Source organism: Giraffa tippelskirchi, chromosome 4 (genome assembly GCF_054371585.1).
Source record: "Giraffa tippelskirchi isolate mGirTip1 chromosome 4, T2T-mGirTip1v1.2.pri, whole genome shotgun sequence".
Taxonomy (NCBI): domain Eukaryota; kingdom Metazoa; phylum Chordata; class Mammalia; order Artiodactyla; family Giraffidae; genus Giraffa; species Giraffa tippelskirchi.
Window position 1 is genome coordinate 44385881 of NC_137278.1, and position 26437 is coordinate 44412317.

General features: G+C 37.5%; 1 protein-coding gene across 4 annotated transcripts in view; it reads right to left on the minus strand.

The window, feature by feature from the left end:
• The window catches only part of COMMD1 (copper metabolism domain containing 1), a 155275-nt gene that overhangs the window by 80301 nt on the left and 48537 nt on the right, over nt 1-26437 (minus strand). For 3 of the 4 annotated variants that reach the window (XR_014081768.1, XM_081588445.1, XM_081588446.1), the window contains exon 2: nt 10387-10668. Coding sequence is in view for 2 of the 4 variants with exons in the window: in XM_081588445.1 (XP_081444571.1) it covers nt 10387-10668 (282 nt within the window). In the remaining 2 variants the exon portion in view is untranslated. Of the gene's footprint in view, nt 1-7361; nt 8937-9901; nt 10669-26437 lie in introns of those variants that run through there. The other variant, XR_014081767.1, reaches the window with a different exon arrangement.

Genomic DNA, 26437 nt, shown 5'->3' on the forward strand with positions numbered 1-26437 from the left:
ATCTTTAACATATCAAAATATTAAATGCCACTTATTACTACATAATTCTTACATTAAAATACCCCAAAATGCCTACTTTTTAACTGGTAAATTATCGACTACTGAAAAGTTCTGGTTTTAATTGTTTCAAAACTAGATGACCACTTAAATTTTTTCCCCCACTGGCTATTACCTATTCTCTATTCATTCTAATTAGAAATGCTAACAAAAGTTTTCTAGCATCTTTTTTCTTTTGTAAAACATTTTCTTCTGTACAACGTATTTTTGCAAATACCTAATTCAGAGTTAGCCAGAATTTAGATATTAAGTTTTGGGTCTCCATGTTTTTTTTAACAAACATGAACACAATAAAAATCACAACGGCTTTCAATGAGGACCAAATTTTTTACTCTATTTATTTTCTGTGTTGTTATAGACCTTGGGCACTGACCTTCTACAAATTATATCTTGGAACTGTAAGTTTAGGACTACAACTTTAGAAAACAAACTATTATGAAATATATCTTAGAGCTACAAAAAGGGTTGACCTATTTAGAACTAAAGTTTAAATAAACCCAATATTTGAAACCTTATATAAAATATAAAAGGGAAAATTCATTTATTAAAAAAAAGTATTCTAAACTGATTTACAGCATCCTCAAGCTGTTAAATTTCATCAATCGGTACTGACAAAGGGTGGTTTGTTAGATTAGTTTGACTAATTTCTCTGGAGGATTTCCTTTATTACATTGTTAAAAGTGAAAATCCAACTTTAAAAACAAGAATTATCAGAAATAGGCCAAGCATTACAACTTGTATAACTAAATAAGATTATCTAAGCTCCCCTCCACAGCTATTGCAACGTGATCTCAAAATGGTGACTAAGTATTAATTCTCTATATCCCATCCTTACAAATTTCCTCACATATTGATACATATACACGTAAGTGTGTACCTATATATATGTATGTAAAAGAGAAAGGCATGAGAAAGACAGAATGTGTTTTAAACTTTGCTTCTTCTCTTATGACACAAAGCAGGGAATTGTGGTGGCTGTGCTCAGGCTTAAGAGGCTACAATAGTATGTAAGAACACTCAGCATAAAACTGATTATTACTTAGGTTTTAGCAAGTTCTTGCTCCTTACCAGATAGAATTATACACGGAGATCAATATACATTGTTTTAGAAGGAATTGTGCAAATTAAAAATAAGTGATTACTTTCTTTTGAGATTAGATGTTTACCTATGTTTCAGGCAAAATGCTGGCCTTTTAATCCAGAGCCAAATCTGTCTTGATCCAAGAAATGAGAGCATGTTTATCATTGTATGGGCTTCCTGATGGCTCAGACGGTAAAGAATCCATGTGCAATGCAGGAGACCCAGGTTTGATTCCTGAGTTGGGAAGATCTCTTGGAGAAAGGAATGGCTACCCAATCCAGTACTCTTGTCTGGAGAATTCCATGGACAAAGGAGCCGGGGGGCTACAGTCCCTGGGGTCTGACATGACTGAGCAACTTTCACTCATACTCACTCACCATTGTATATAATCTCTTGATATCACATATTTTATCTAACTTATCTAACTGCTTGAAAATAACAGAACTGCACATCTGATGAGACGGGCAGAAAAAAAAAACAGATCAGTAAAGGTAGACTCTACTTCTTCCCTATGTTGACTGAAAACATAGACCAAAACTAGAGTGCTTGATACACTAAAACTTCATCTAGAAAAGGCAACAACATTAGCCATTTTTTAAAACTGACAATAAAGAAACAGAGCTTTATACTTCAGGATCTCTACATGCAGGGAATCTCTAAATACTTAAGAAAAAACAATTTAGCAGAAGGAAGAAGAAATAATTTACTACTAAATGGTTTAGCATGGAAGTTGTGGCAAAATGTTTTCTCACAAAATGTTTCTCACAAATGTTTCCTCACAAAATGTCTTACTAGTCTTGCAAAACAAGAAGTTACAAAAGAAAAACTGTCTTTATAAAAAGTCTTTATAACATGTCTTTATAAAAAGCCAAAATTGAGGCTCAAAAGAGAGAAATAACTATATATGAGATTCTACTAAGCATATAAACGATCCTGCCCCCCAAAAAACATTACCACTTAAAAAAAGGAAATCATTCTATGAGAAATTCTATTTCAGTTTCAGGAAAGACAAACACAACAGTGGTACTGACGAAGTAAGCAAAATAATGAAACTTTCCTAAATATACATGCCAGTCCTCAAGGCTTAGGTCTCTCTATGATTTATGATAAAATATGAAAGGATATCAATTATACAAGTAAAGCACTGATGTTCTTCCCTTTGGACAGGAAATGTTCACCTCAAAGTTTTCTGTGTAATTTTAGGACTCAACTCATGTTTTATTCCTGCAAAAATTTTATTTCTGTTGAAGAAAAACCTTTACTACACGAAAGGTAATTAGGTCACTAGTGCATAGTCATTTTCTCTAGCTTTGCATACTTCTATAAATATTTACTTCCTTAGTAACTTCTCTATTACTTTGGCTTCCTCATACTCCAAAGGTATTATATACTGCGGTTAAAAAGAAAAAAAAAAAAAGAGGTAACACATGCACTTGGCTGCAAATTGTCAAATGTACTTTTTGGACCAAAGAAAGAAGTAATGCAGACAAACTGGGTAGGAAAGAGAAACTTAAGCAGGGAGGGGGAAAAACAAACCAAAAACCTACCACCACCACATCTAGTACCTGAATAAATAGTCCTCAGTCAGTTCAGTCGCTCAGTCATGTCCAATTCTTTGCAACTGGAGCACACCAGGATTCCTTGTCCATCACCAACTCCCAGAGCTTGCTCAAACTCATGTCCATCGAGTCAGTGATGCCATCCAACTATTTCATCCTCTGTCGTCCCATTCTTCTCCTGCCTTCAGTCTTTCCCAGCATCAGGGTCTTTTCCAATGAGTCAGTTTTTCACATCAGGTAGCCAAAGTATTGGAGCTTCAGCTTCAGCATCAGTCCTTTCAATGAATATTCAGGACAGATTTCCTTTAGGATGGACTGGTTGGATCTCCTTGCTGTCCAAGGGACTCTCAAGAGTCTTCTCCAGCACTACAGTTCAGAAGAATTGGTTCTTTGGTGCTCAGCTTTCTCTATGGTCCAACTCTCACATCCACATGTGACTACTGGAAAAACCACAGCTTTGACTAGACAGACTTTTGTTGGCAAAGTAATGTCTCTGCTTTTTAATATGCTATCCAGGTTTGTCACAGCTTTTCTTCCAAGGAGCAAGTGTTTTTTAATTTCATGGCTGCAGTCACCATCTGCAGTGATTTTGGAGCCCCCAAAAATAAAGTCTGTCACTGTTTCCATTGTTCCCCCATCTATTTGTCATGAAGTGATGGGACCAGATGCCATGATCTTCATTTTCTGAATGTTGAGCTTTAAACCAGCTTTTTCACTCTCCTCTTTCACTTTCATCAAGTGGTTCTTTAGCTCCTCTTCACTTTCTGCCATAAAGGTGGTGTCATCTGCATATCTGAGGTTATTGGTATTTCTCCCGGCAGTCTTGATTCCAGCTTGTGCTCCATCCAGCCCAGCATTTAGCAGATGTACTCTGTATATAAGCTAAATAAGCACGGTGACAATATACAGCCTTGACGTACTCCTTTCCCAATTTGGAACCAGTTTGTTGTTCCATGTCCAGTTCTAACTGTTGCTTCTTGACCTGCATACAGATTTCTCAGGAGGCAGGTGAGATGGTCTAGTATTCCCATCTCTTTCAGAATTTTCCACAGTTTGTTGTGATCCACACAGCCAAAGGCTTTATTTAGTATAGTCAATAAAGCAGAAGTAGATGTTTTTCTGGAACTCTCTTGCTTTTTCTATGATCCAATGGATGTTTGATCTCTGGTTCCTCTGCCTTTTCTAAATAGTGCTCAAGTACTTCACAAATTATGGCAAGTAGAACTAATAGGCCAACATCATTCTCACTGTAAAAATTTAATGCCAAGCTCTATTAACATTTTAAATCAGAGTATTTTGCTACCTTTAACACAGTGGTTCTCAACCCTGGATGAATACTGAAATCACCAGTTTTAATTGGCTTTTTTGTTTGTTTGTTTGTATTTTGGCCACAATATAGGGCATGCAGGATTTTAGTTTCCCAACCAAGGATCAAACCTGTAACCCCTGCAGTGGAGTCTTAACCACTGGATGGCCTGGAAAGTCCCTGCTCTTTTTTGAAATCACCAATTTTAAAGAACACTGATGCCCAGGTCCCATCACCACAGATTCTTTTTTTCTTTTTAATTTTTAAAAAATTTATTATATTTTTGGCTGTGCTGGGTCTTCGTTGCTGTGCAGACTTTTCTCTACTTGAGACTAGCGAGGCTACACTCTAGTTGCAGTATACGCGCTTCTCAATGTAGTGGCTTTTCTTGTTGTGGAGCACGGGTTCTAGGCATGCAGGCTTCAGCAGCTGTGGCATGTGGGCTCAGCAGTTGAGGCTCCTGGGCTCTAGAGCACAGGCTCAGTAGTTGTGGACCACAGGCTTAGGCACTCCATGGCACGTGCAATCTTCCTAGATCAGGGATCGAACCTGTGTCTTCTGCGTTGGCAGGCAGATTCTTTATTACTGAGCCACCAGGGAAGCCTCCCACAGATTCTTATTTAATTAGTCTAAAGTATGTCCAGAGCATGAAAACTGTTAAAGATCCAAAACTCATTCTTATATGCAGCGTTGACCAAGAATCATTGATTTAAAAACAAAATGACACAAAATGAACACAGTGATTTAGTTGATTGAGATATATGAACAGACACACACACCCGAGTTCAGAAAACTTGATCGTTCTTCTTAGAAGCAACCTCTTAATACCCTAGCATCATTAATTCTCTAACAAACTCATCCAAGGACAGTACTGTGAAAAGAACTTTGCCTTTGTTACCTAGGTATGTTCTAAAAATTGGTAACTTGTATGTCATAAATAACATTCACCTAGAAGCTGACAGAAGTACTAACCAAGGATCCAGGTCTCACGAAAACATTTCCAGTAGGATCTGGGTTGTATATTTTACTGCCAGTCTAGGTTCTATTACAATTTACTTTTTTCTTTACACCTTTTCTTGATTTAAGAATATATTTGCAATCAAAGAATTTTTGTGGGTTTAAGTACATTTCCAATCATTTGCATAGTGATCATTTTCTTTACAACTTTGAAGTATAAATAATATACAATAAACTGTATATCTAAAGTATGCAATTTCATAAGTTTGATATACATATATATCCATAAAACTGTTGCCACAATGAACATAAATATTTCTATCACACTTAAAAATTTTCACGCACCCCTCTGTAATCTAACTTCATCCCTCTCTCTACTCTTATGCCTAGGCAGCTGCTTCCTGCCACTATAGGTTACTTTGCATTTTCTAGGATTTTATATGAGTAGAATCATATATTATGCTAAAAAAAACTTTTCATCTGGCTTATTTCACTCAGCAAATGATTTAGAGATTCAACCGTTTTGTTGTGTATATCAAAAGTTCTTTCCCTCTTATTGCTCAGTGATATTCCTATCAATGCTCTTGATTACCACATTGTATACCTAACATATTTTCTTGGCACAGACTATTGTGAGAAGCTAAAAAAAGCTCCTCAATGTAGTTGTCAATGATTTTTGGAAATACTAAGTCTGGTGATTCCCATTTTAGTTCTCACTTCACCACTTAGCAGCTGTGTCTGAAGCAAGTCACTTATCTGCCTCATATACCTTCTCTAGAAAATGGTCATATATGTCACCTCACCTATGTAATTTACATTAGACGAGTGCTTAAAGACTCTCTGACTTCTAGGACCTATTGATTCTACTGAAATAGGTAAACCTTCTAGAAAAACAGCAATGCTCATTTGTTTACATACTGCCTGTGGCTGCTTCTGAGCTGCAGCAAGAAAGATGAGTACTTGAGACAGAAACTATATTGCTGTCAAGCCTAAAATATCTGTTCTCTTAAAAAAAGCTTACAAACTTATTCTAAGTAATCATGAAATGTTCTGAAGCTAGCTAAAAAACATCTGTAGTGATGTTTAGAATTACTGATTGACAAAAAACCATTTCACTTTTTTCCAGTTTTACTTATTATTATTATTTTTTACTTTACAATATTGTATTGGTTTTGCCATACATTGACATGAATCCGCCATGGGTGTACATGTGTTCCCCATACTGAACCCCCCTCCCACCTCCCTCCCCATCCCATCCCTCTGGTTCATCCCAGTGCACCAGCGCTGAGCACCCTGTATCATGCATCGAACCTGGACTTGCGATTGGTTTCACATATGATAATTTACATGTTTCAATCCTATTCTCCCATATCATCCCGCCTTCGCCCTCTCCCACAGAGTCCAAAAGACTGTTCTATACATCTGTGTCTCTTTTGATGTCTCGCATACAGGGTTATCGTTACCATCTTTCTAAATTCCATATATATGTGTTAGTATACTGTATTGGTGTTTTTCTTTCTGGCTTACTTTACTCTGTATAATAAGCTCCAGTTTCATCCACCTCATTAGAATTGATTCAAATGCATTCTTTTTAATAGCTGAGTAATATTCCATCATGTATATGTACCACAGCTTCCTTATCCATTCATCTGCTGATGGGCATCTAAGCTGCTTCTATGTCCTGGCTATTATAAACAGTGTTGCAGTGAACATTAGGGTACACGTGTCTCTTTCAAGTCTGGTTTCCTCAGTGTGTATACCCAGCAGTGGGATTGCTGGGTCATATGGCAGTTCTATTTCCAGTTTTTTAAGGAATCACCACACTTTTCTCCATAGTGGCTGTACTAGTTTGCATTCCCACCAACAGTGTAAGGGCATTCCCTTTTCTCCACACCCTCTCCAGCATTTACTGCTTGTAGACTTTTGGATAGAAGCCATTCTGACTGGCGTGAAATGGTACTTCATTGTGGTTTTGATTTGCATTTCTCTGATAATGAGCGATGTTGAGCATCTTTTCATGTTTGTTAGCCATCTGTATGTCTTCTTTGGAGAAATGTCTGTTTAGTTCTTTGGCCCATTTTTTGACTGGGTCATTTATTTTTCTAGAATTGAGCTGCAGGAGTTGCTTGTATATTTTTGAGATTAATTGTCAGTTGCTTCATTTGCTATTATTTTCTCCCATTCTGAAGGGTGTCTTTTCACCTTGCTTATAGTTTCCTTAGTTGTGCAGAAGCATTTAATTAGGTCCCATTTGTTTATTTTTGCTTTTATTTCCATTACTCTGGGAGGTGGGTCATAGAGGATCCTGCTGTGGTTTATGTCGGAGAGTATTTTGCCTATGTTTTCCTCTAAGAATTTTATAGTTTCTGGTCTTACATTTAGATCTTTAATCCATTTTGAGTTTATTTTTGTGTATGGTGTTAGAAAGTGTTCTAGTTTCATTCTTTTGCAAGTGGTTGATCAGTTTTCCCAGCACCACTTGTTAAAGAGATTGTCTTTTCTCCATTGTATATTCTTGCCTCCTTTGTCAAAGATAAAGTGTCCATAGGTGCGTGGATTTATCTCTGGGCTTTCTATTTTGTTCCACTGATCTATATTTCTGTCTTTGTGCCAGTACCATACTGTCTTGATGATTGTGGCTTTGTAGTAAAGCCTGAAGTCAGGCAGGGTGATTCCTCCAGTTCCATTCTTCTTTCTCAAGATTGCTTTGGCTATTTGGGGTTTTTTGTATTTCCATACAAATTGTGAAATTATTTGTTCTAGTTCTGTGAAAAATACCATTGGTAGCTTGATAGGAATTGCACTGAATCTATAGATTGCTTTGGGTAGTATACTCATTTTCACTATATTCATTCTTCCGATCCATGAACACTGTATATTTCTCCATCTATTTGTATCTTCTTTGATTTCTTTTAACATATTAAAAAGATTATACATCATGACCAAGTGGGCTTTATCCCAGGGATGCAAGGATTCTTCAATATCCACAAATCAATCAATGTAATACACCACATTAACAAATTGAAAAATAAAAACCATATGATTATCTCAACAGATGCAGAGAAAGCCTTTGACAAAATTCAACATCCATTTATGATAAAAATCCTCCAGAAAGCAGGAATAGAAGGAACATACCTCAACATAATAAAACCTATATATGACAAACCCACAGCAAACATTATCCTCAATGGTGAAAAATTGAAAGCATTTCCCCTAAAGTCAGGAACAAGACAAGGGTGCCCACTCTCACCACTACTATTCAACATAGTTTTGGAATTTTGGTCACAGCAATCAGAGCAGAAAAAGAAATAAAAGGAATCCAGATTGGAAAAGAAGAAGTAAAACTCTCACTGTTTGCAGATGACATGATGCTCTACATAGAAAAGCCTAAAGACTCCACCAGAAAATTACTAGAGCTAATCAATGAATATAGTAAAGTTGCAGGATATAAAATCAACACACAGAAATTCCTTGCATTCCTATACACTAACAATGAGAAAACAGAAAGAGAAATTAAGGAAACAATTCCATTCACCATTGCAACTAAAAGAATAAAATAATTAGGAATATATCTACCTAAAGAAACAAAAGACCTACATATAGAAAACTATAAAACATTTCACTATTTTTTAAAAAGTTTTTTTTTATTACTTTAGCTAACAAAATGAAAGGAAAATCATTGGAACTCAAAAATAGATTTTTAAAATCCCTGTGTCAGTACCCAATAAGTTTAGATGGCATATAAAATCAAAAGCACATTATAAACCCTAGTTCAAGAAATACTAGGAAAATATCAAGTTAAAGGAATACTATAATAGTTTTCTTCCCAGGTGGCACTTAGTGGTAATGAAACGCCTGCCAATCAGAAGACGTTAAGAGATGCGGGTTCGATGCCTAGGTTGGGAAGATCCCCTGGAGGAGGGCATGGCTACCCACTCCAGTATTCTTGTCTGGAGAATCCCATGGACAGAGGAGCCTGGTGGGCTACCAGGGTGGCAAAGAATCAGACACAACTGAAGTGACTTATTCGCACAGCACATGGTTTTCTAGGAAAGTCAAAGCAGATATGTATGTTTCCATCTTCTTGCCCATATAACAAACACATGAAGACGAAATAATCACTACTGCCAGAATAAAAAATGAATAGCCTATACAAATGGCTGGTGAAACTGAAATATCCAAGAATACTTTCTACACCTTTTTAAATGTCTGATTTTTGGTCTAGGAATAATTGGAATGGTTAAGAAAATGGACTTTAGGATCAGAGAAACCAAAGTCATAAAGGCTTGCAAAATAACGCAACAAAAGGACCTCAAAATAAATTTTGCAAAAGTATAATTTTTAAAAAGGGATTATCTTTTAAATTAAAATTAAAAAGTCATTAGGGAACTACAAATACTGAACAATCAATCCTAAGAAACTCAAGAAGGGAATATGTGAGGAAACCTGCCAGCTAAAAACATGTTCCCCTTATTAGAAGAAAAGAAATAAATTTCTATTATAGCATGTAACAGAACCACTTATTTGATTATTTATCTGGAAATAAATCTAATTAGCTAATTCAGTGATCTGGGTTTTCTCTTCTTAATTACAAGTTGCTGCTTTTTTTCCCCCTAAAAGACATATACCAGGTCATTAAAAGTCTGATCTGGCAGTCACCTGACTGCCAGTTCAAACTGACTTCAAGAAAAACCATGTGGATGTCTGCTATAAAGACACTGGAAAATGAAAGGAAAGCAGTAAGTGTGTGAGTGAGAGTCGCTCAGTCGTGTCCAACTTTTTGCGATCCCATGGACCAGAGCCTACCAGGCTCCTCTGTCCATGGAATTCTCCAGGCAAGAACACTGGAGTGGGTTGCCATTTCCTTCTCCATCGCAAGGAAAGCAGTACTGTTTTGTAAATAATCAGTATCAATTAAAAATTATTTGTAGGCTCAGGGACAGAAATAGTATATACTCAGGGTCTTTTGGACAATATTGTAATTAAAATACATGGCCTCTTATACCTGAATGCCTATAAAGATGAGTTTTGTGAGTCAGTTTTGTTCTGTGTTGTTGTTCTGTGTTTGTTCTGTCTTAATTTCTGGTCTTTATTTAGCATCTTTATCATTGCCTTGGAGATTCTGAATGCTGAGATCTAACCAAAAGGGAGTAGTGGCCAACTTCTGTGCAGTCACCTTACTGATCCATTTTGTTCCTCTGAGATAGCTATAACAGAGGCTGGTGGCTTTCAGACTCAATCCACAATTGAGAATATCCACATTTTCAGATGATTTCTATCTCTGAAAAAGGATTCTAAAAAGCAGAATCTTTTCCTATTACTATCTCTGCAAACAAAGATCGTTAAATAAATTGTTCTGAATGTATGGTTAATATGTAATAGAAAATACAGTTTACAAAGGGAAATTGATCGAAGTTTGAACTCACCTGTCCACTTTTCCCTATTTCCAGCTCCATGATGGCAACAGGAGTATGTATTTGAGCTGAGTGTCTTGACTGTGATTTGCCATCAACTCTCCAGCTCAAGCCCCGAAGTCCACTGTCCCAGCGGCTCTGGTTCATAAGACTCTCTCGGATTTTTGTCTTATGGCTCTTCCAGAACTTGGAAATGACAGCAGCTTGCTCAGATGTGATCCCTCCTTGCTTTTTGGTTTGAGCAGTCAAGAATGCCTCCAGCTGGTTGAAATCCATGTCTGCAGATGCAATAGACTAAAGACAGAAAAAGGAATAAATTTGAATTTGGTACATAACTAGAAAGAGATAGTTTCTTAACTACAGATCACACTTTTAAATGATTCTTAATCACTGAATAAGCTTTCAAAAAGGGTCATCAAGGCCTTCCCTGGTGGTCCAGTGGTTGAGAGTCCACCTGCTAATGCAGGGGACACAGACTCAATCCCTGGTTTGGAAGGATCCCACATGCTATGGAGCAACTAAGCCTGCTGCAGCACAACTGAGCCAGCACTCCAGAGTCTGCAAGCCATAACTACTGGAACCATGCCCCACAACTACTGAAGCCCACAGGCCCTAGAGCCCGTGCTCCACAACAAGAGAAGCCATCGAGAAGCCCATGTACTCCAACTAGAGAGTAGTCCATGCTTGATGCAACTAGACAAAGCCCATGCACAGCAGTGAAGACCTAGCACAGCCAAATAAATAAATCTTTTAAAAAAGGGTCATCAAAAGACAGTAATGAGAATAAGCTCTTCATAAGTACAAAAATATTCCCTCTGAAAATACTGAATATCAGAAAAGCTACTGTTAAAAATTTCACATTGGGAATTCCCTGGTGGTCCAGTAGACAGGACTCCATGCTCTCACTGCTGAGGACCCAGGTTCAATCCCTGGTCGGGGAACAAAGATCTCAGAAGCCATAAGGCGTGGCCAAAAGGAAAAAAAAAAAATCCACATCATTCAAATTCTCTATTAATAACTACAATCTATAAATATCCAGTTCCATGATGAGAAAATAATAATAAATAAAAGTATAAAAATAATAAGATGAGATTAAAATGAATTATGCTCTGATGAAATCTTACATAATTTCACAATCCCTTATAGCCAGACTTGGTTTGATATACTATAAATGTGTGATGCCTTGTCCATAAGAAGTACTAAGTAAATTTTGTTAAATTAATGTATTATTTTAGATTTGTAGCCTATCTTCAACCAAATAGTTCATATTCAATAATACTGTTCTAAAGCTGTATAGTACATTATGCTTTTCCATAAATTTTCAAACCTTAACTGCCACTGCTGTTCTGAGAAGAATAAGCAGCTAAACTGAAGTGGGAAATCATCAAAGGGCTCAGGCAATGGAGCCTTGGATAGGACAGTGATGTTTAATACTTCACCTCAGAACAAGCTTTCCCCTGCCTGACCAACAGTCCCAAACCAAAATACAATACCTCCTTTCTCTGAGCATAATGACTGACCCAAATTAATCTCCCAGTTTAGAGTAGGTGGAGAAGTGGTCTTGCCTCTTGGGTGTGATGGTACCAGAAGAATATGAGGCTAGATGGTTGCAAACAGTCATCTTTGATTTTCTGGCAAAATATCTGATTGCAAAAAAAGATGAAAATGGATTCTAATGGAGTGATATCCCTTTTCTGTAACCCCCAAGGCCCTGGTTCCTGCAGACCTCTCTTCAACTCCATGTTATCTCAGCATCTTTTCCACCTGTAGACACGAAAAAATCCCATTTACTATTCAAAACAGTTTAAGCTGTATTGCTATCATTTGGAAGCAAGAGTTCTACCTAAACTCAACCATTAGAAATGAGAACAGAGGAATGTAAAGGTAGATAGTGTACACACAGAATATAGGTAGAATGGGTGGAACAGAGGCTGAAAGACAAACATGTTTTTCATTCCTCTATTAATATAAAAATTGTACAATAAATGTTAGAACATACATTAAAGGCATTTCCCATTGCAATTCAACATATATTTACTGAATATCTGCCTATTTACCAGGTATGAGGATCCAAATTTTCTGGCTATGTGACTCAACAGAAACATTAACTTGTATAATATACTATAATTAAATAAAATTATTTCCACTGGCACTTTGCTTCACAATATCACAGCACAATACAGGTGACGTGTATCATTCTTTTCCTCAAAGCATATCAAGAAATCTACTCTGATTTAACTTCACTTGTGACAGAAGTTATTTTGATTGGATTCCAGTCAATAATACCTTGAACTGGAATCGATTCACATAAAAAAATGTGTTACCATCTCTATAACATATTTTTCTTTTTCTTCGCCCAAACAGTGTGTCCTGCAGGATGTAGTTTGCCAACCCCTGCTCAAGAACATGCTACAAAAAAATGGACACATGTCCCATATGACTTGGCAGTGTCCCATTTAAGATCATGTGGAAGGAAAACCTGTTTATAATTACTTGGATCTAGAAATTAGTCTTTTACTTTTTACATAAAAAAAGTATTTTTTGCACAGTTTTAATAAGTTCCGTCTAGTCAAGACTACGGTTTTTCCAGTGGTCATGTATGGATGTGAGAGTTGGACGGTGAAGAAAGCTGAGCGCCGCAGAATTGATGCTTTTGAACTGTGGTGTTGGAGAAGACTCTTGAGAGTTTCTTGGACTGCAAGGAGATCCAATCAATCCATCCTAAAAGAGATCAATCCTGGGTGTTCATTGGAAGGTCTGATGTTGAAGCTGAAGCTCCAATACTTTGGCCACCTCATGCGAAGGGTTGACTCATTGGAAAAGACCCTAATGCTGGGTAGGATTGGGGGCGGGAGGAGAAGGGGACGACAGAGGATGAGATGGTTGGATGGCATCACCGACTCGATGAACATGGGTTTGGGTAGACTCCGGGAGTTGGTGATGGACAGAGAGGCCTGGCATGCTGCAATTCGTGGGGTCGCAGAGAGTCGGAAACGACTGAGTGACTGAACTGAACTGAATAAGTTCTGAATTTTCCAGGAATGCAACTAACATAGCTTGTACTTTGGTTTGGTCAGAACTTTATAAACAGGCTGTTGAGCATTTTACAAAATCTCATTACCAGAGGCAATACCATTTGTATTTTTATATCTCAACTACAAAACCAAAACATCTATATCTGTCTGCACTTACTGCCGCACATTCACAATGATGCTATATACACCTGTAAGTATTTAATTCATTATATGTTCTAATTCAGTAATGCTTCAATATTTACATTTGTTTTTGTTTAATTTTTTGACTGCACTACATGGCATGCAGGACCTTAGTTCCTGACCAAGGATTGACCCTGCTTCCCCTGCAGTGGAAGCACAAAGTCTTAGTGGAAGCAAAAGTTCCTCAACATTCACATTTTTAAATACATATTTTAAATCACTTTACTGTTTTATTTTCCTCATAACTTTACATTATACTCATGTACCATATTGATTAGAAATTATGCATATTAACTTTATTATATGTGAATTATAATTACATATGTATTTCATTTAAGGTTAAAAAGAACTCTACAGTCAGGTCACTCAAGATGGCTGTTCTCTTGTTCTCTGTACATCCCCTGCTTAACAGCGCCTGCTTTACTCACATGACTGACCTTACAAACTTGTCCCAGGCTCCAGCTAGTGGCTCTTTTTATCAAAAGGGTGATGAGGGGTGTGGGCCTCTGATTTCCCTGGTAACTAATGAGCCAATCTGACGTAACTCCCCCTATAACTGGCAATCTCTTCTTCCATATGGACACAAATTAGTGACTAAACTATCCCTTCCACCCAGGAGTGAAAAACGCCACCATGTCCAGCCTACCATCTGCTGCACATGGTGGGGTGTTGCTCCAGGACCTTGCTTCAGATGTGTAAGCTCCTTCATTATTTTATTTTATTTTTTTATAAATTTATTTATTTTAGTTGGGGGCTAATTACTTTACAATATTGTAATAGCTTTTGCCATACATTGACATGAATCAGCCATGGGTTTACATGTGTTCCCCTTCCTGGACCCCCCACCCATCTCCCTCCCCATCCCATCCCTCTGGGTCATCCCATTGCCCCGGCCCTGAGCCCTTGTCTCATGCATCGAACATGGAATGGTGTTCTGTTTCACATATGATAATATACATGTTTTAATGCTATTCTCCCAGAACGTCCCACCCTCACCTTCTTCCTCAGAGTCCATAAAATTGTTCTATGCATCTGTGTCTCTTATTCTGTCTCGCATGTAGGGTTATCGTTACCATCTTTCAAAGCTCCTTTCAAGCTCGTTCATTATTAAGCCAAGAAGCAAGAGTTAGAACTGGATATGGAACAACAGACTGGTTCAAGATAGGGAAAGGAGTACATCAAGGCTGTATAATGTCACCCTGCTTATTTAACTCATATGCAGAGCATGTAATTAGAAATGCTGGGCTGGATGAAGCTGAAGCTGAAATCAAGATTGCCGGGAGAAATATCAAAAACCTCAGATATGCAGATGACATCATCCTAATGGCAAAAAGTGAAGAGGAACTAAAGAGCCTCTTGATGAAGGTGAAAGAGGAGAGGGAAAAAGTTGGCTAAAAAAAGCAACCTGAACTAGTAATAAAGAAAATGTAAACTAATGTATGGATGTGAGAGTTGGATCATAAAGAAAGCTGAGCACCAAAGAATTAATGCTTTTGTACTATGGTATTGGAAAAGACTCTTTGAGAGTCCCTTGGACTGCAAGAAGATCAAACCAGTCAATCTGAAAGGAAATCATTCCTAAATATTCATTGGAAGGACTGATGCTGAAGCTGAAGCTCCAATACTTTGGCCACCTGATGCGAAGAACTGACTCACTGGAAAAGACCCTGATGCTGGGAAAGATTGAAAGCAGGAGGAGATGGGGACAACATAGGATGAGATAGTTGGATGGCATCACCGACTCGATGGACATGAGTTTGAGCAAGTTTCACGAGCTAGTGATGGACAGAGAAGCCTGGAATGCTGCAGTCCATAGGGTCACAAAGAGTCAGACACAACTGAGTGACTGAACTGAACTGAACTGAAACTAATAGCACTTCCCATCCATTAAGCTGGCAAAAAGTTAACTACTCCACAACACTAAATGTTGTTTCTTCACTTTATCGACAACTCTCATATACTGTTGTGGGAATAGAACATTTTTAAAGAGCAATTTTGCATTCAGTTCAGTCGCTCAGTCCTGTCCGACTCTTTGCAACCCCATGGACTACAGCACGCCAGGCCTCCCTGTCCATCAGCAACTCCCGGAGCTTACTCAAACTCATGTCCATAGAGTCAGGGATGTCATCCAACCATCTTATTCTCTGTCATCCCCTTCTCCTCCCACCTTCAATCTTTCCCCACATCAGGGTCTTTTCAAATGAGTTAGCTCTTCACATCAGGTGGCCAAAGTATTAGAGTTTGAGCTTTAGCATCCCTCCTTCCAAAGAATATTCAGGACTGATTTCCTTTAGGATTGACTAGTTGGATCTCCTTGCAGCCCAACAGATTCTCAAGAATTTTCTCCAACACCACAGTTCAAAAGCATCAATTCCTCAGCGCTCAGCTTTCTTTATAGTCCAACTCTCACATCCATACATGACTACTGGAAAAACCATAGCTTTGACTAGACAGACTTTTGTTGGTAAAGTCATGTCTCTGCTTTTTCATATGCTGTCTAGGTTGGTCATAGCTTTTCTTCCAAGGAGCAAGTGTCTTTTAATTTCATGGCTGCAGTCACCATCTGCAGTGATTTTGGAGCCCCCAAAAATAAAGTCTGACACTGTTTCCATTGTTTCCCCATCTATTTGCCATGAAGTGATGGAACCCGATGCCATGATCTTAGTTTTCTGAATGTTGAGATTTAAGCCAACTTTTTCACTCTCCTCTTCCACTTTCATCAAGAGGCTCTTTAGTTCTTTTTCACTTTCTGCCATAAGGGTGGTGTCATCTGCATATCTGAGGTTATTGATATTTCTCCCAGCAATCTTGATTCCAGCTTGTGCTTCCTCCAGCCCAAAGTTTCTCATGATGTACTCTGCATATAAGTTAAATAAGCAGGGTGACAATATACAGCCTTGACGTACTCCTTTCCCTATTTGGAACCAGTCTGTTGTTCCATGTCCAGTTCTAACTGTTGCTTCCTGATCTGCATACAGGTTTCTCAAGAGGCAGGTCAGGTGGTCTGGTATTTCCATCTCTTTCAGAATTTTCCACAGTTTCTTATGATCCACACAGTCAAAGGCTTTGGCATAGTCAATAAAGCAGAAATAGATGTTTTTCTGGAACCCTCTTGCTTTTTCGATGATCCAGCAGATGTTGGCAATCTGATCTGTGGTTCCTCTGCCTTTTCTAAAACCAGCTTGAACATCTGGAAGTTCACGGTTCATGTATTGCTGAAGCCTGGTTTGGAGAATTTTGAGCATTACTTTACTAGCGTGTGAGACGAGTGCAATTGTGCGGTAGTTTGAGCATTCTTTGGCATTGCCTTTCTTAGGGATTGAAATGAAAACTGACCTTTTCCAGTCCTGTGGCCACTGCTGAGTTTTCCAAATTTGCTGGCATATTGAGTGCACCACTTTCACAGCATCATTTTTCAGGATTTGAAATAGCTCAACTGGAGTTCCATCACTTCCACTAGCTTTGTTCGTAGTGATGCTTCCTAAGGCCCACTTGACTTCACGTTCCAGGATGTCTGGCTCTGGGTGAGTGATCACACCATCATGATTATCTGGGTCATGAAGATCTTTTCTGTACAGTTCGTCTGTGTATTCTTGCCACCTTTTCTTAATATCTTCTGCTTCTGTTACATCCATACCATTTTTGTCCTTTACTGAGCCCATCTTTGCATGAACTGTTCCCTTGGTATCTCTAATTTTCTTTAAGAGGTCTCTAGTCTTCCCCATTCTATTGTTTTCTTCTATTTCTTTGCACTGATCTGAGGAAGCCTTTCTTATCTCTCTTTGCTATTCTTTGGAACTCTGCGTTCAAATGGGTATATCTTTCCTCTTCTCCTTTGCTTTTCACTTCCCTTCTTTTCACAGCTATTTGTAAGGCCTCCTCAGATGGCCATTTTGCTTTTTTGCATTTCTTACTACAAACAAGTATATGCCAATTAAATGGACAACTGAGAAGAAATGGATAAATTTCTAGACATGTACAATCTTCCAAGACTGAACCGGGAAAAAAAAAATATATATATATATATATATGTACAGACTAATTACCAGTAGTGAAACTGAATTAGTAACTTAAAAAACAAACAAACACACACAAAAAAATCCAACAAACAAGTCTAGGACCAGAAGGCTTCACAGGTGAACTCTAAAAAACATTTAAAGAGTTAATGCCGATCCTCAAACTAGTCTAACAAAAACTGAAGGGGAAGAAATGCTTTTAAACTCATTCTCTGAAGCCAGCATCATCTGACACAAAACCAGACAAAGGCACTACAAAAAAAAAAAAGAAAACTTCAGGCCTGTATCACTGATAAATGTAGATGCAAAAATTCTCAACAAATATTAGTAAACCAAATTCAACAATACATAAAAAGGATCATACACCATGATCAAGTGGGATTTATTCCAGGGATGCAAGGATGGTTCAAATCCAAAAATCAATGAGACATACCACATTAACAAATTGAAGAATAAAAATCCTATGATCATCTCAAGAAATGCAGAAAAAGCTTTTGACAAAATTAAACATCCATTTAGGATAACAACTCTCAACAAAGTGGGTACAGAGGAACATACCTCAACATAATAAAGGTCATATGGGACAAACCTACAGCCAACATCATAGTCAATGGTGAAAAGCAGAAAGCCTTTCCTCTAAAATCAGGGACAAAATAAAGATGCCCACTCTCACCACTGCTATTTAACACAGAATTGGAAGTTACAGCCACAGAAGCTGAACAACAAAAAATTAATAATAAAAGGAATCTGAATCGAAAGAGAAGTAAAACTGTCCCTTCACAGATGATGATATTATATATAGAAAATCCTAAAAATACCACCAAAAAACTATTAGAACTCATAAATGAACCCAGTAAAGTTGCAGCATACAAAATTAGCATAGAGAAATCTGTTGCATTTCTATACACTAACAGAATTATCAGAAGAGAAATTTTAAAATGTGTGTGTGTGCTCAGTTGCTCAGTTGCGTCCAACTCTTTGCGACCCCGTGGACTATACCCAGCAGGCTAGGCTCCTTTGTCCATGGAACTTTCCACGCCAAAATACTGGTGGTGGTTTAGTCGCTAAGTAGTGTCCAACTCTTGCGATCCCATGGACTGTAGCCTGCCAGGTGCTCTGTCGATGGAATTCTCCAGGTAAGAATACTGGAGTGGGTTGCCATTTCCTTTTCCAAGAATACTGGAGTGCGTTGTAAATACCATTTATAAAAGAATAAGATACTACGAACAAACCTAACAAAGGAGGTAAAAGACCTATACATGAAAAACTTTAAGACCCTAATGAAAGAAACAAAAGATAACATAGACAAAAAGAAATACTGTGTTTATAAATTGGAACAATTAATTTTGTTAATATGACCATATTACCCAAGGCATTTACAGATGCAATGTAATCACTATCAATATACCAACAGCATTTTTCACATAACCAGAACAAATAATTCCAAAATTTGTTCTAAAAGGCCACCTACTGAATGGGAGAAGATGTTTTCAAACAATATATCTGATAAGCAGTTAATATCCAAAGAATTCATACAACTCAATAGCGCAAAAAAAAGAAAAAGTTTAAATGGGCAGAAGACTTGAATAGACATTTCCCCAAAGAAGACATACGTATGACGAACAGACACAAGACACTGGGCCTCACTAATCATCAAGTAAACGCAAATCAAAATCACAGTAAGACATCAACTCAGAACTGTCAGAATGGCTATCATCAAAAGACAACAAATAAACGCTGGCAAAGACGTGGAGAAAAGGGAACCGTCATGCACTGTTGGGAATATAAATGGGTGCAGCTGCTCTGGAAAACAGTATGGAGACTTCTCAAAAAATCAAAACTAGAATTACCATATAAGAATCATTAATATCTCTAATTTTACTCTGGATGAAAAGAGGAAAGCAAAACCTGCTAGTCTAATATAATAAATACAAATTAAAATTTGTATTTTAATACAAAATCTTGCTTCTTACTACCAAGAAGAAGAATATCGGGGACATAAATTCAATAACCTTAAAGTATTATTTCTTAAGTATATCAAATATAAGTGATGAATCAATGCAGTGTAATAGCTTGTAGCTCTTTGTAATGAACTAGATAAAATACTGTCAAAGATAAATAATAAACTTCTAGGATAAGTATCTTATTCACTTAAATATAAATGACCTTGAATTTAGGTAATTCTATTTTTCCAAGAAAGAAACAAAGTTTAATTGAAGAAATACTCCTTATCATGGTCAGTACTGCTAGCGACTTATATAAATAATTAAAAAAAACAAGCAGAAAATTCTCACCCACAAATAATATACTTACCATCAATCTCATCCTACTTGGAAATAACTATCTTTTTCTAGTTATATCGTGTGTGGGGTTTTTTTTTAACATGGTAAGGAAAAAAATATTGCTGGAATGTGCCAAGGCAATTGTTTGAATAAATAGCTACTCTTTAGTGACTGTGTTATATCCAAGAAGAAAGAATGATTAGGAATTAAGCAAGATAATGCACAAGATATAAATATTTGTTTCTCCAACCACTTAATGGGGACAGTAATTAAGAACTTCAGAAAGTTATGCACTCCCCTAATTTCCATGAAGTAAGTGAACTGGAACACATCAAGGGGATTTAAATTCATCATCATTTCTAAGGAAAACAGACTTAGAAGCACAGAAAGCTAACCAAGAACTAATAATAGTTCAACCCCCATAGAAATTACCCGTGGTAACCAAAAACAAACCTTTACTTGTCAACATTTCTGTCAAGGTTCCAAAAACTCTGCTATGCAAAACGTGCAGACATTTGTTTAGTTAAGCCTATAAACTATAGCATACTACCAGTTGTCAACACAAAGAACTTAAGACCTCAGGAAAGCACAAGCAATTTGCCTCTAGTGACTATTAATATTAGCTTGTTAGTAAAGGGTCATAAAGAGAATGTTTTTTCTCCTGATTTATTTCATGAGAATATTTTCTGTCAAAAATATATTTAGGGACTTCCCTGGAAGTCCAGTGGTTAAGAATCTACCTTCCAATGCATGGGACACCCAAGTTCAATCCTTGGTTGGGGAACCAAGATCCCACATGTCTTGGGGCAACAAAGCCCATGTGCTGCAACTAGTGAGCCCAAGTGCCACAACTAGAGAAGCTTGTGTGCTGCAACAAAGACCTGCTGCTGCTGCTGCTGCTGCTGCTAAGTCACTTCAGTCGTGTCCGACTCTGTGCGACCCCATAGACGGCAGCCCACCGGGCTCCGCTGCCCCTGGGATTCTCCAGGCAAGAATACTGGAGTGGGTTGCCATTTCCTTCTCCAGTGCATGAAAGGGAAAAGTGAAAGTAAAGTCGCTCAGTTGTGTCCAACTCTCAGCGACCCCATGGACTGTAGCCTACCAGGCTCCTCGGTCCATGGGATTTTCCAGGCAAGAGTACTGGAGTGGGGTGCCATTGCCTTCTCCGAAACAAAGACCTAGCACAGCCAAAAAAGATTTTCTAATAATAAGAATAAAAGAAATATATATTTACACAATTAAAGATCAAATACTAGGTCAAAAGATCTTAGTTGCATTTCTACAGCCTCCTGGAATAAAAAATCATAAAATGAGCTAAAGCTAGTGAAATGGCCCAAAAAATGATTTAGGTAAATTAGTGTTTTCAAAAGTTTTCTTGTTTTTAAAAAATTAAATATTTCCTTTGAAATTGTTCATGCTATTATTTAAAGTAGAGCATCATCCAAAACATAAGCAGAAATAGTCCAGAAGAAAAGTAGTTTTGTCTTTTATTTACTTTCAGTAAAAAGGGCTTCCCAGTGGTAAAGAACCCACCTGCCAATGCAGGAGACACAAGAGACGCAGGTTCAATCCCTGGGTCAGAAGATTCCCTAGAGGAGGGCATGGCAACCTGCTCCAGTATTTTTGCCTAGAGAACCCCATGGACAGAGGAGCCTGGCAGGCTACAGTCCATAGGGTAGAAAAAAAGGCGGACATATCTGAGCAACTAAGCATGCAAATTAGTAAAATCTGATTTACTGCACTTGCAGTTAAGAAAATGGTTTTGCTATTTGAAACATTTCTCTGAGCTTTAGTTTCCCTAAAATTAAATGAAGGCGATCTCCTAAATGACCTCTATGTACTCTGCCCCCAGCATTAACATTCCATGTTACTACACCTATAGACTGAGCTCCATAAAATTGCCAGCATTCAACCGTTTTTGAATTACAAAAATGGTAATTTGAAGTGGTTCAATCTTGTTAAATCTCCTAAGTTTTATTCCTTCCTATAAACTATCTTTGGCCTCATGCAGCTTTTGTATATTTTTTTTACTATAGTTGATTTATAATATTGTGTTATTTTCAGGTGTATAGCAAAGCGATTCAGTTACACTATGTATGTATGTATCTATATATATTTTTCGCTTCTCCCACTATATAGTTCTGAATATAGTTCCCTGTGCTATACTAAGTCTGTGTTGTTTATTTTATGTACGGTTTTTTCTGGATTCTTAAAGTAGAGCAAAATGATGAAAGCTGTCTCTAATTGCCATTAGTATTGAATGCACTTTATTAGAAAAAAATTTTAAGGCCTATTTTATTCCTGAAGAAAAAGAAGATAATCTTATATGGAAACCCTCCTATGTTACTACTTCCCAATTCAGTTTTGAATATTTGCAGCACTTGTTCTAGCCCACTCAGTTTCATGACTCCAAGTGTTACCACTGTATGATCTTCATCACCTAGTTTCAACCACTCTCCCAATAGGTCCTGTCCTAAGCTCTCAAAAAAGATGACTAACACAAACATGCCTTGAAGAGCACACAGTCTGGTGTGTAACCAAAAGCGCAACACAGCATCCTTGGCTTCTCTTATTTACTCAGAAATCTAGAGTAGTACTACCCAAAGTACAGCCTGCAGACCAACGCCAGTCCACAAGCCCTCGACAAGGTGACTGTAGAAAGAGAATAAACATTCAGAAACTTTTTTGACAATGTGATGGGTTTTTTTTACATCAATTATTCTAACAAAAAGATTAAGCCTTGTATTTTTATGTACTGTTGGTCAGAAATGGAAAATTCTAAAAAACAACACACACACACATAATAAAACTGGTCCTCAACAGACATCATTTAAAAAGCACTGGCGATTCCAATATAAAATTGAAAATTAAAAAAAAAGTTGAAAAAAGAAGAAGCACTGGTATTGAGTCTATTATTTTTGCAGTTTAGGTCAGCTGTATTTTAAACTAAAAACACTCATCTCATATCTGACTTCATCAACTAATAGCTAATCAGCCCCATTTCCACTATAATAAAAATCTTGGCTACATTTAAAAGGAGGGGAAAAAGGATACCAAGAAGAAAATAGGTGCTGGCTATGGACAAGTTGGAAAGATTAAAGTCAAAGCTAAAAATGAGAAATGAGAAAATGCTATTACTGTTCAAAGGGGAGAAAAGAAAATATTTCAAGCTGACAGCAAATTTTATAAATCACTGTTGTCCATGCCTGGTTCTTCTTACAGGAAAAAAAGAAAAGCTGCAATTATTTGAATTTCTCAATTCACACAATTCAGCAACTGAAAATTACCAATAGAAGGAAACTTCAGCAAAAAGGAGAGATACGGACTAAGTAAGAGACTTTATTCCTCACACATCTGGGTAACTAGTCCTGTTGCTTGCCATCTGTGATAAAATAGTAGTCTCTGTTTATCTGATGTCTCCACACCTGGGAAATCACTGGAGCCTTTGTAAACAAAATGCAACCATGTTTCATTTGGCATAGGTAAACACAGAAATGCAATCAAATCATATTTCAAAGGCAAATTCATATTTCCCATTACTAGATTTAATACACAACTGATAAATGGCCAGTGGGTATTTGCTGTATGACACAGGGAATTCAAACCTGTGCTCTGTGATGGGGTTGGTAGTGGGAGGGAGGTTCAAAAGGGAGAACACATATGTATACATATGGCTGATTTCATGTTGATGTATGGTAGAAACCAACACGATATTGTAAAGCAATCACCCTCCAATTAAAAATAAATTAATTAAAAAATGATATGCAACAGACTAGTATGTCTTTTGAGTACTACTGCCATATTCTATTCTAATTTAACAAGTTTACACATTATGAAAGAAACTAATTTTGCTAAGAGAAAAATTTGAGCAATTACAGACTCACCTGGAGTACCTCTGGATACATTCCAAAATGCAATAACAAGTACAACTACTATGTAACAATGACTATACCAAGAAATTTCCAGTTTTCTGGCTGCTTTAACATCCAATTAAGGGCAGACGGCCCAAAATCGGGTGATAGAGAGCTAGGTGGGAGTGAGAAAAATATAAAAGTACACACTGTAATAGATTTAGCGATGAATCTGGTTAAATATACCCATATCAGGTAACAGAATACCTGTGAAAACTGAAGTCGGAACATCAACAATTTAAAAACAGCCTCAAACAACTGGGAAATCTTGGGCAGACAGCACTTAGTCACTGTGCTCCAACAATTAGGTGTTCCAAAAGGGATGCTTAGCTAGTAAGTAAACCTACCCAACTTCCCAGAATTTTCAGGGCGTTTTTTGTTTTTTTTCTTTTCTCTCTTATTTATTTATTTGACTGCATCAGGTCTTAGCTGTGAAACACAGACTCTAGTTGTGGCATGGGCTCTGGAGCACAAGAGCTCAGTAGTTGTTGCTCATGGTGCTCCACAGCATGTGGGATCTCAGTTCCCCCACCAGGGGTGAAACCCAGTCCCCTGCATTGCAAGGTGGATTGTTAACCACTGGATCACTAGGAAAGTCCCTTTGAGGGCAGCTTTATAGAACTTCTTTCCTTAAGGAAATCAAACCTTGATACTTCAATAAAAGTAAATACTTATTTACCCTTTTGCATGTCTGAACATTCTCAGACAAGTTTTCTGTAAGGCAAAAAAATAAAATACTGAGAAAAAAAGGCAATGAAGTCTTCTTGTGAGAAAGGATGCTGAACTCTGAAGCTCCAACTCCTGTCCTAGAGATTCACCTTGCCCTTAATGATAACCCCTTGCAGCAGCCATTTTTTTTTTCTCACATTTTAGTAACAGCTCCGGTGAATTTTTAAACATCTATCCCTAACTGAGATTACACTTAGTTTTTCAATCTTTCTTAGTCATGTATAAGATTTCACATACTGTCATCAGTTGATCACCAACTATTTATTAAGTGTTCACAAAGGTCAACACCATGTTGAAATATCTGCTTATGTAATATTTACAGTTTAGTAGGAAGACTACAGATCACATCTAACAATTTTCTCTGCTGAAGTAGTTTCAGTTCTGGTTTTTTAAATAGTCCCACTTGGTAGCTAGGCCTAGCAGATAAATCACACTGTTAAGTCATACAGTCCTCTCCATTAAATAAGATATGTAATTTATCAGAAATTGTCAGCTGGAAACTACAGAAACTAAAAATACTTCAGAACATTTTACATGAAATTTTATATCCATGTTTATGCTTTCATATTAATAAAAGCTTTATCACAGTAATTTTAGTTTTTTAATTATATTCATTTACAGCAAAGTAAATATATCTGCTATTCTGAATATTCACAGAACATTTATTTAGATATCAAACACTCAGCTAGCTGAAAAAACAAAATTCAGGTAATAATAGGTACAGAAATACTACTCAGTTTCTCAATTCTTTATCACAAATATAAAAATGAAAAATACATTGAAGAAGATGACAAAAAGAAGAGAAAATGGTTAAGAAAAAAGTGTTACAATGTTTAGATATACAGATTTATCTGGGTATACAGCTAAGAAGCATGCATTCCCACTGCAGAACTTCAGAAACGGTTTCCCTGGTGGCTCAGTGGTAAACAATCTGCCTGCCAATGCAGGAGAAACGGCTTTGATCCCCGATCCGGGAAGATCCCACATGCCACGAAGCAACTAAGCCCATGTGCCACAACTATTGAGCCTGTCCTCCAGAGTCCAGGAGCCACAACTACTGAAGTCCGCATGCCCTCGAGTTTATGCTCTGCAACAAGAGAAGGCAGCACAATGAGAAGCTCTTGCACCGTAATGAGACAGTCACCCCCACTGTCTGAAACTAGAGAAAAAAGCCTATGCAGCAAAAAGACAGCACAGCCAAAACTAAAAATAAACAAAATTAAAAAAAAAAAAAAGAACATCAGAAAGACAAAGAAATGGAAAACACTAGGTACTTCTGAGTGAAAGTGAAGTTGGAAACTGAAGAACTGGTTGAAAATCTGCTTATTTAACCCAACTACAACCTCTTTACTTCCCCTAGTGAAAGACTGTAAGTTTCCATTCTACATAGTAAACTAGAGGGCTCTGGACTCGAGGCAGAGCTCAAGGCCAGTGACTCATTCTGAAAACTGGAAGATAAAGTGTAGTTCTCCTTACAGAATGATGCGCTACCCAATCCCCTTGTACTATTGATCCTGTGATGCAACTGGGTCATGAACAACCCAGGGTTGACCCAGTCTTTACAAATTAGGGCACGATCCTTCACAATGAGGCACAATCCTTTACCACCACAGAAACCAGCGATGGAGCTGAGGGACTCCAACCCACCCATACTTATGACCAACTAACTATAAATCTGGGGTTCCAACTACCCTCTTCAGTGCAATAATTTAGCAGAACAAGTCACAGAACTCAGAAAAGCACTATACTTACAATTACAGTATTACTATTGCAAAAAAGTACATAAATCAGGCTTAGCCAAAATAAGATAGGCATATAAGGCAAAGTCTGAGAGGGTCCCAAGGACAAAGTTTCCATGTCCCCTCCTCAGAAAGTCAGGATGCATCATCTTCCTGGCGTGCATGCTAAGT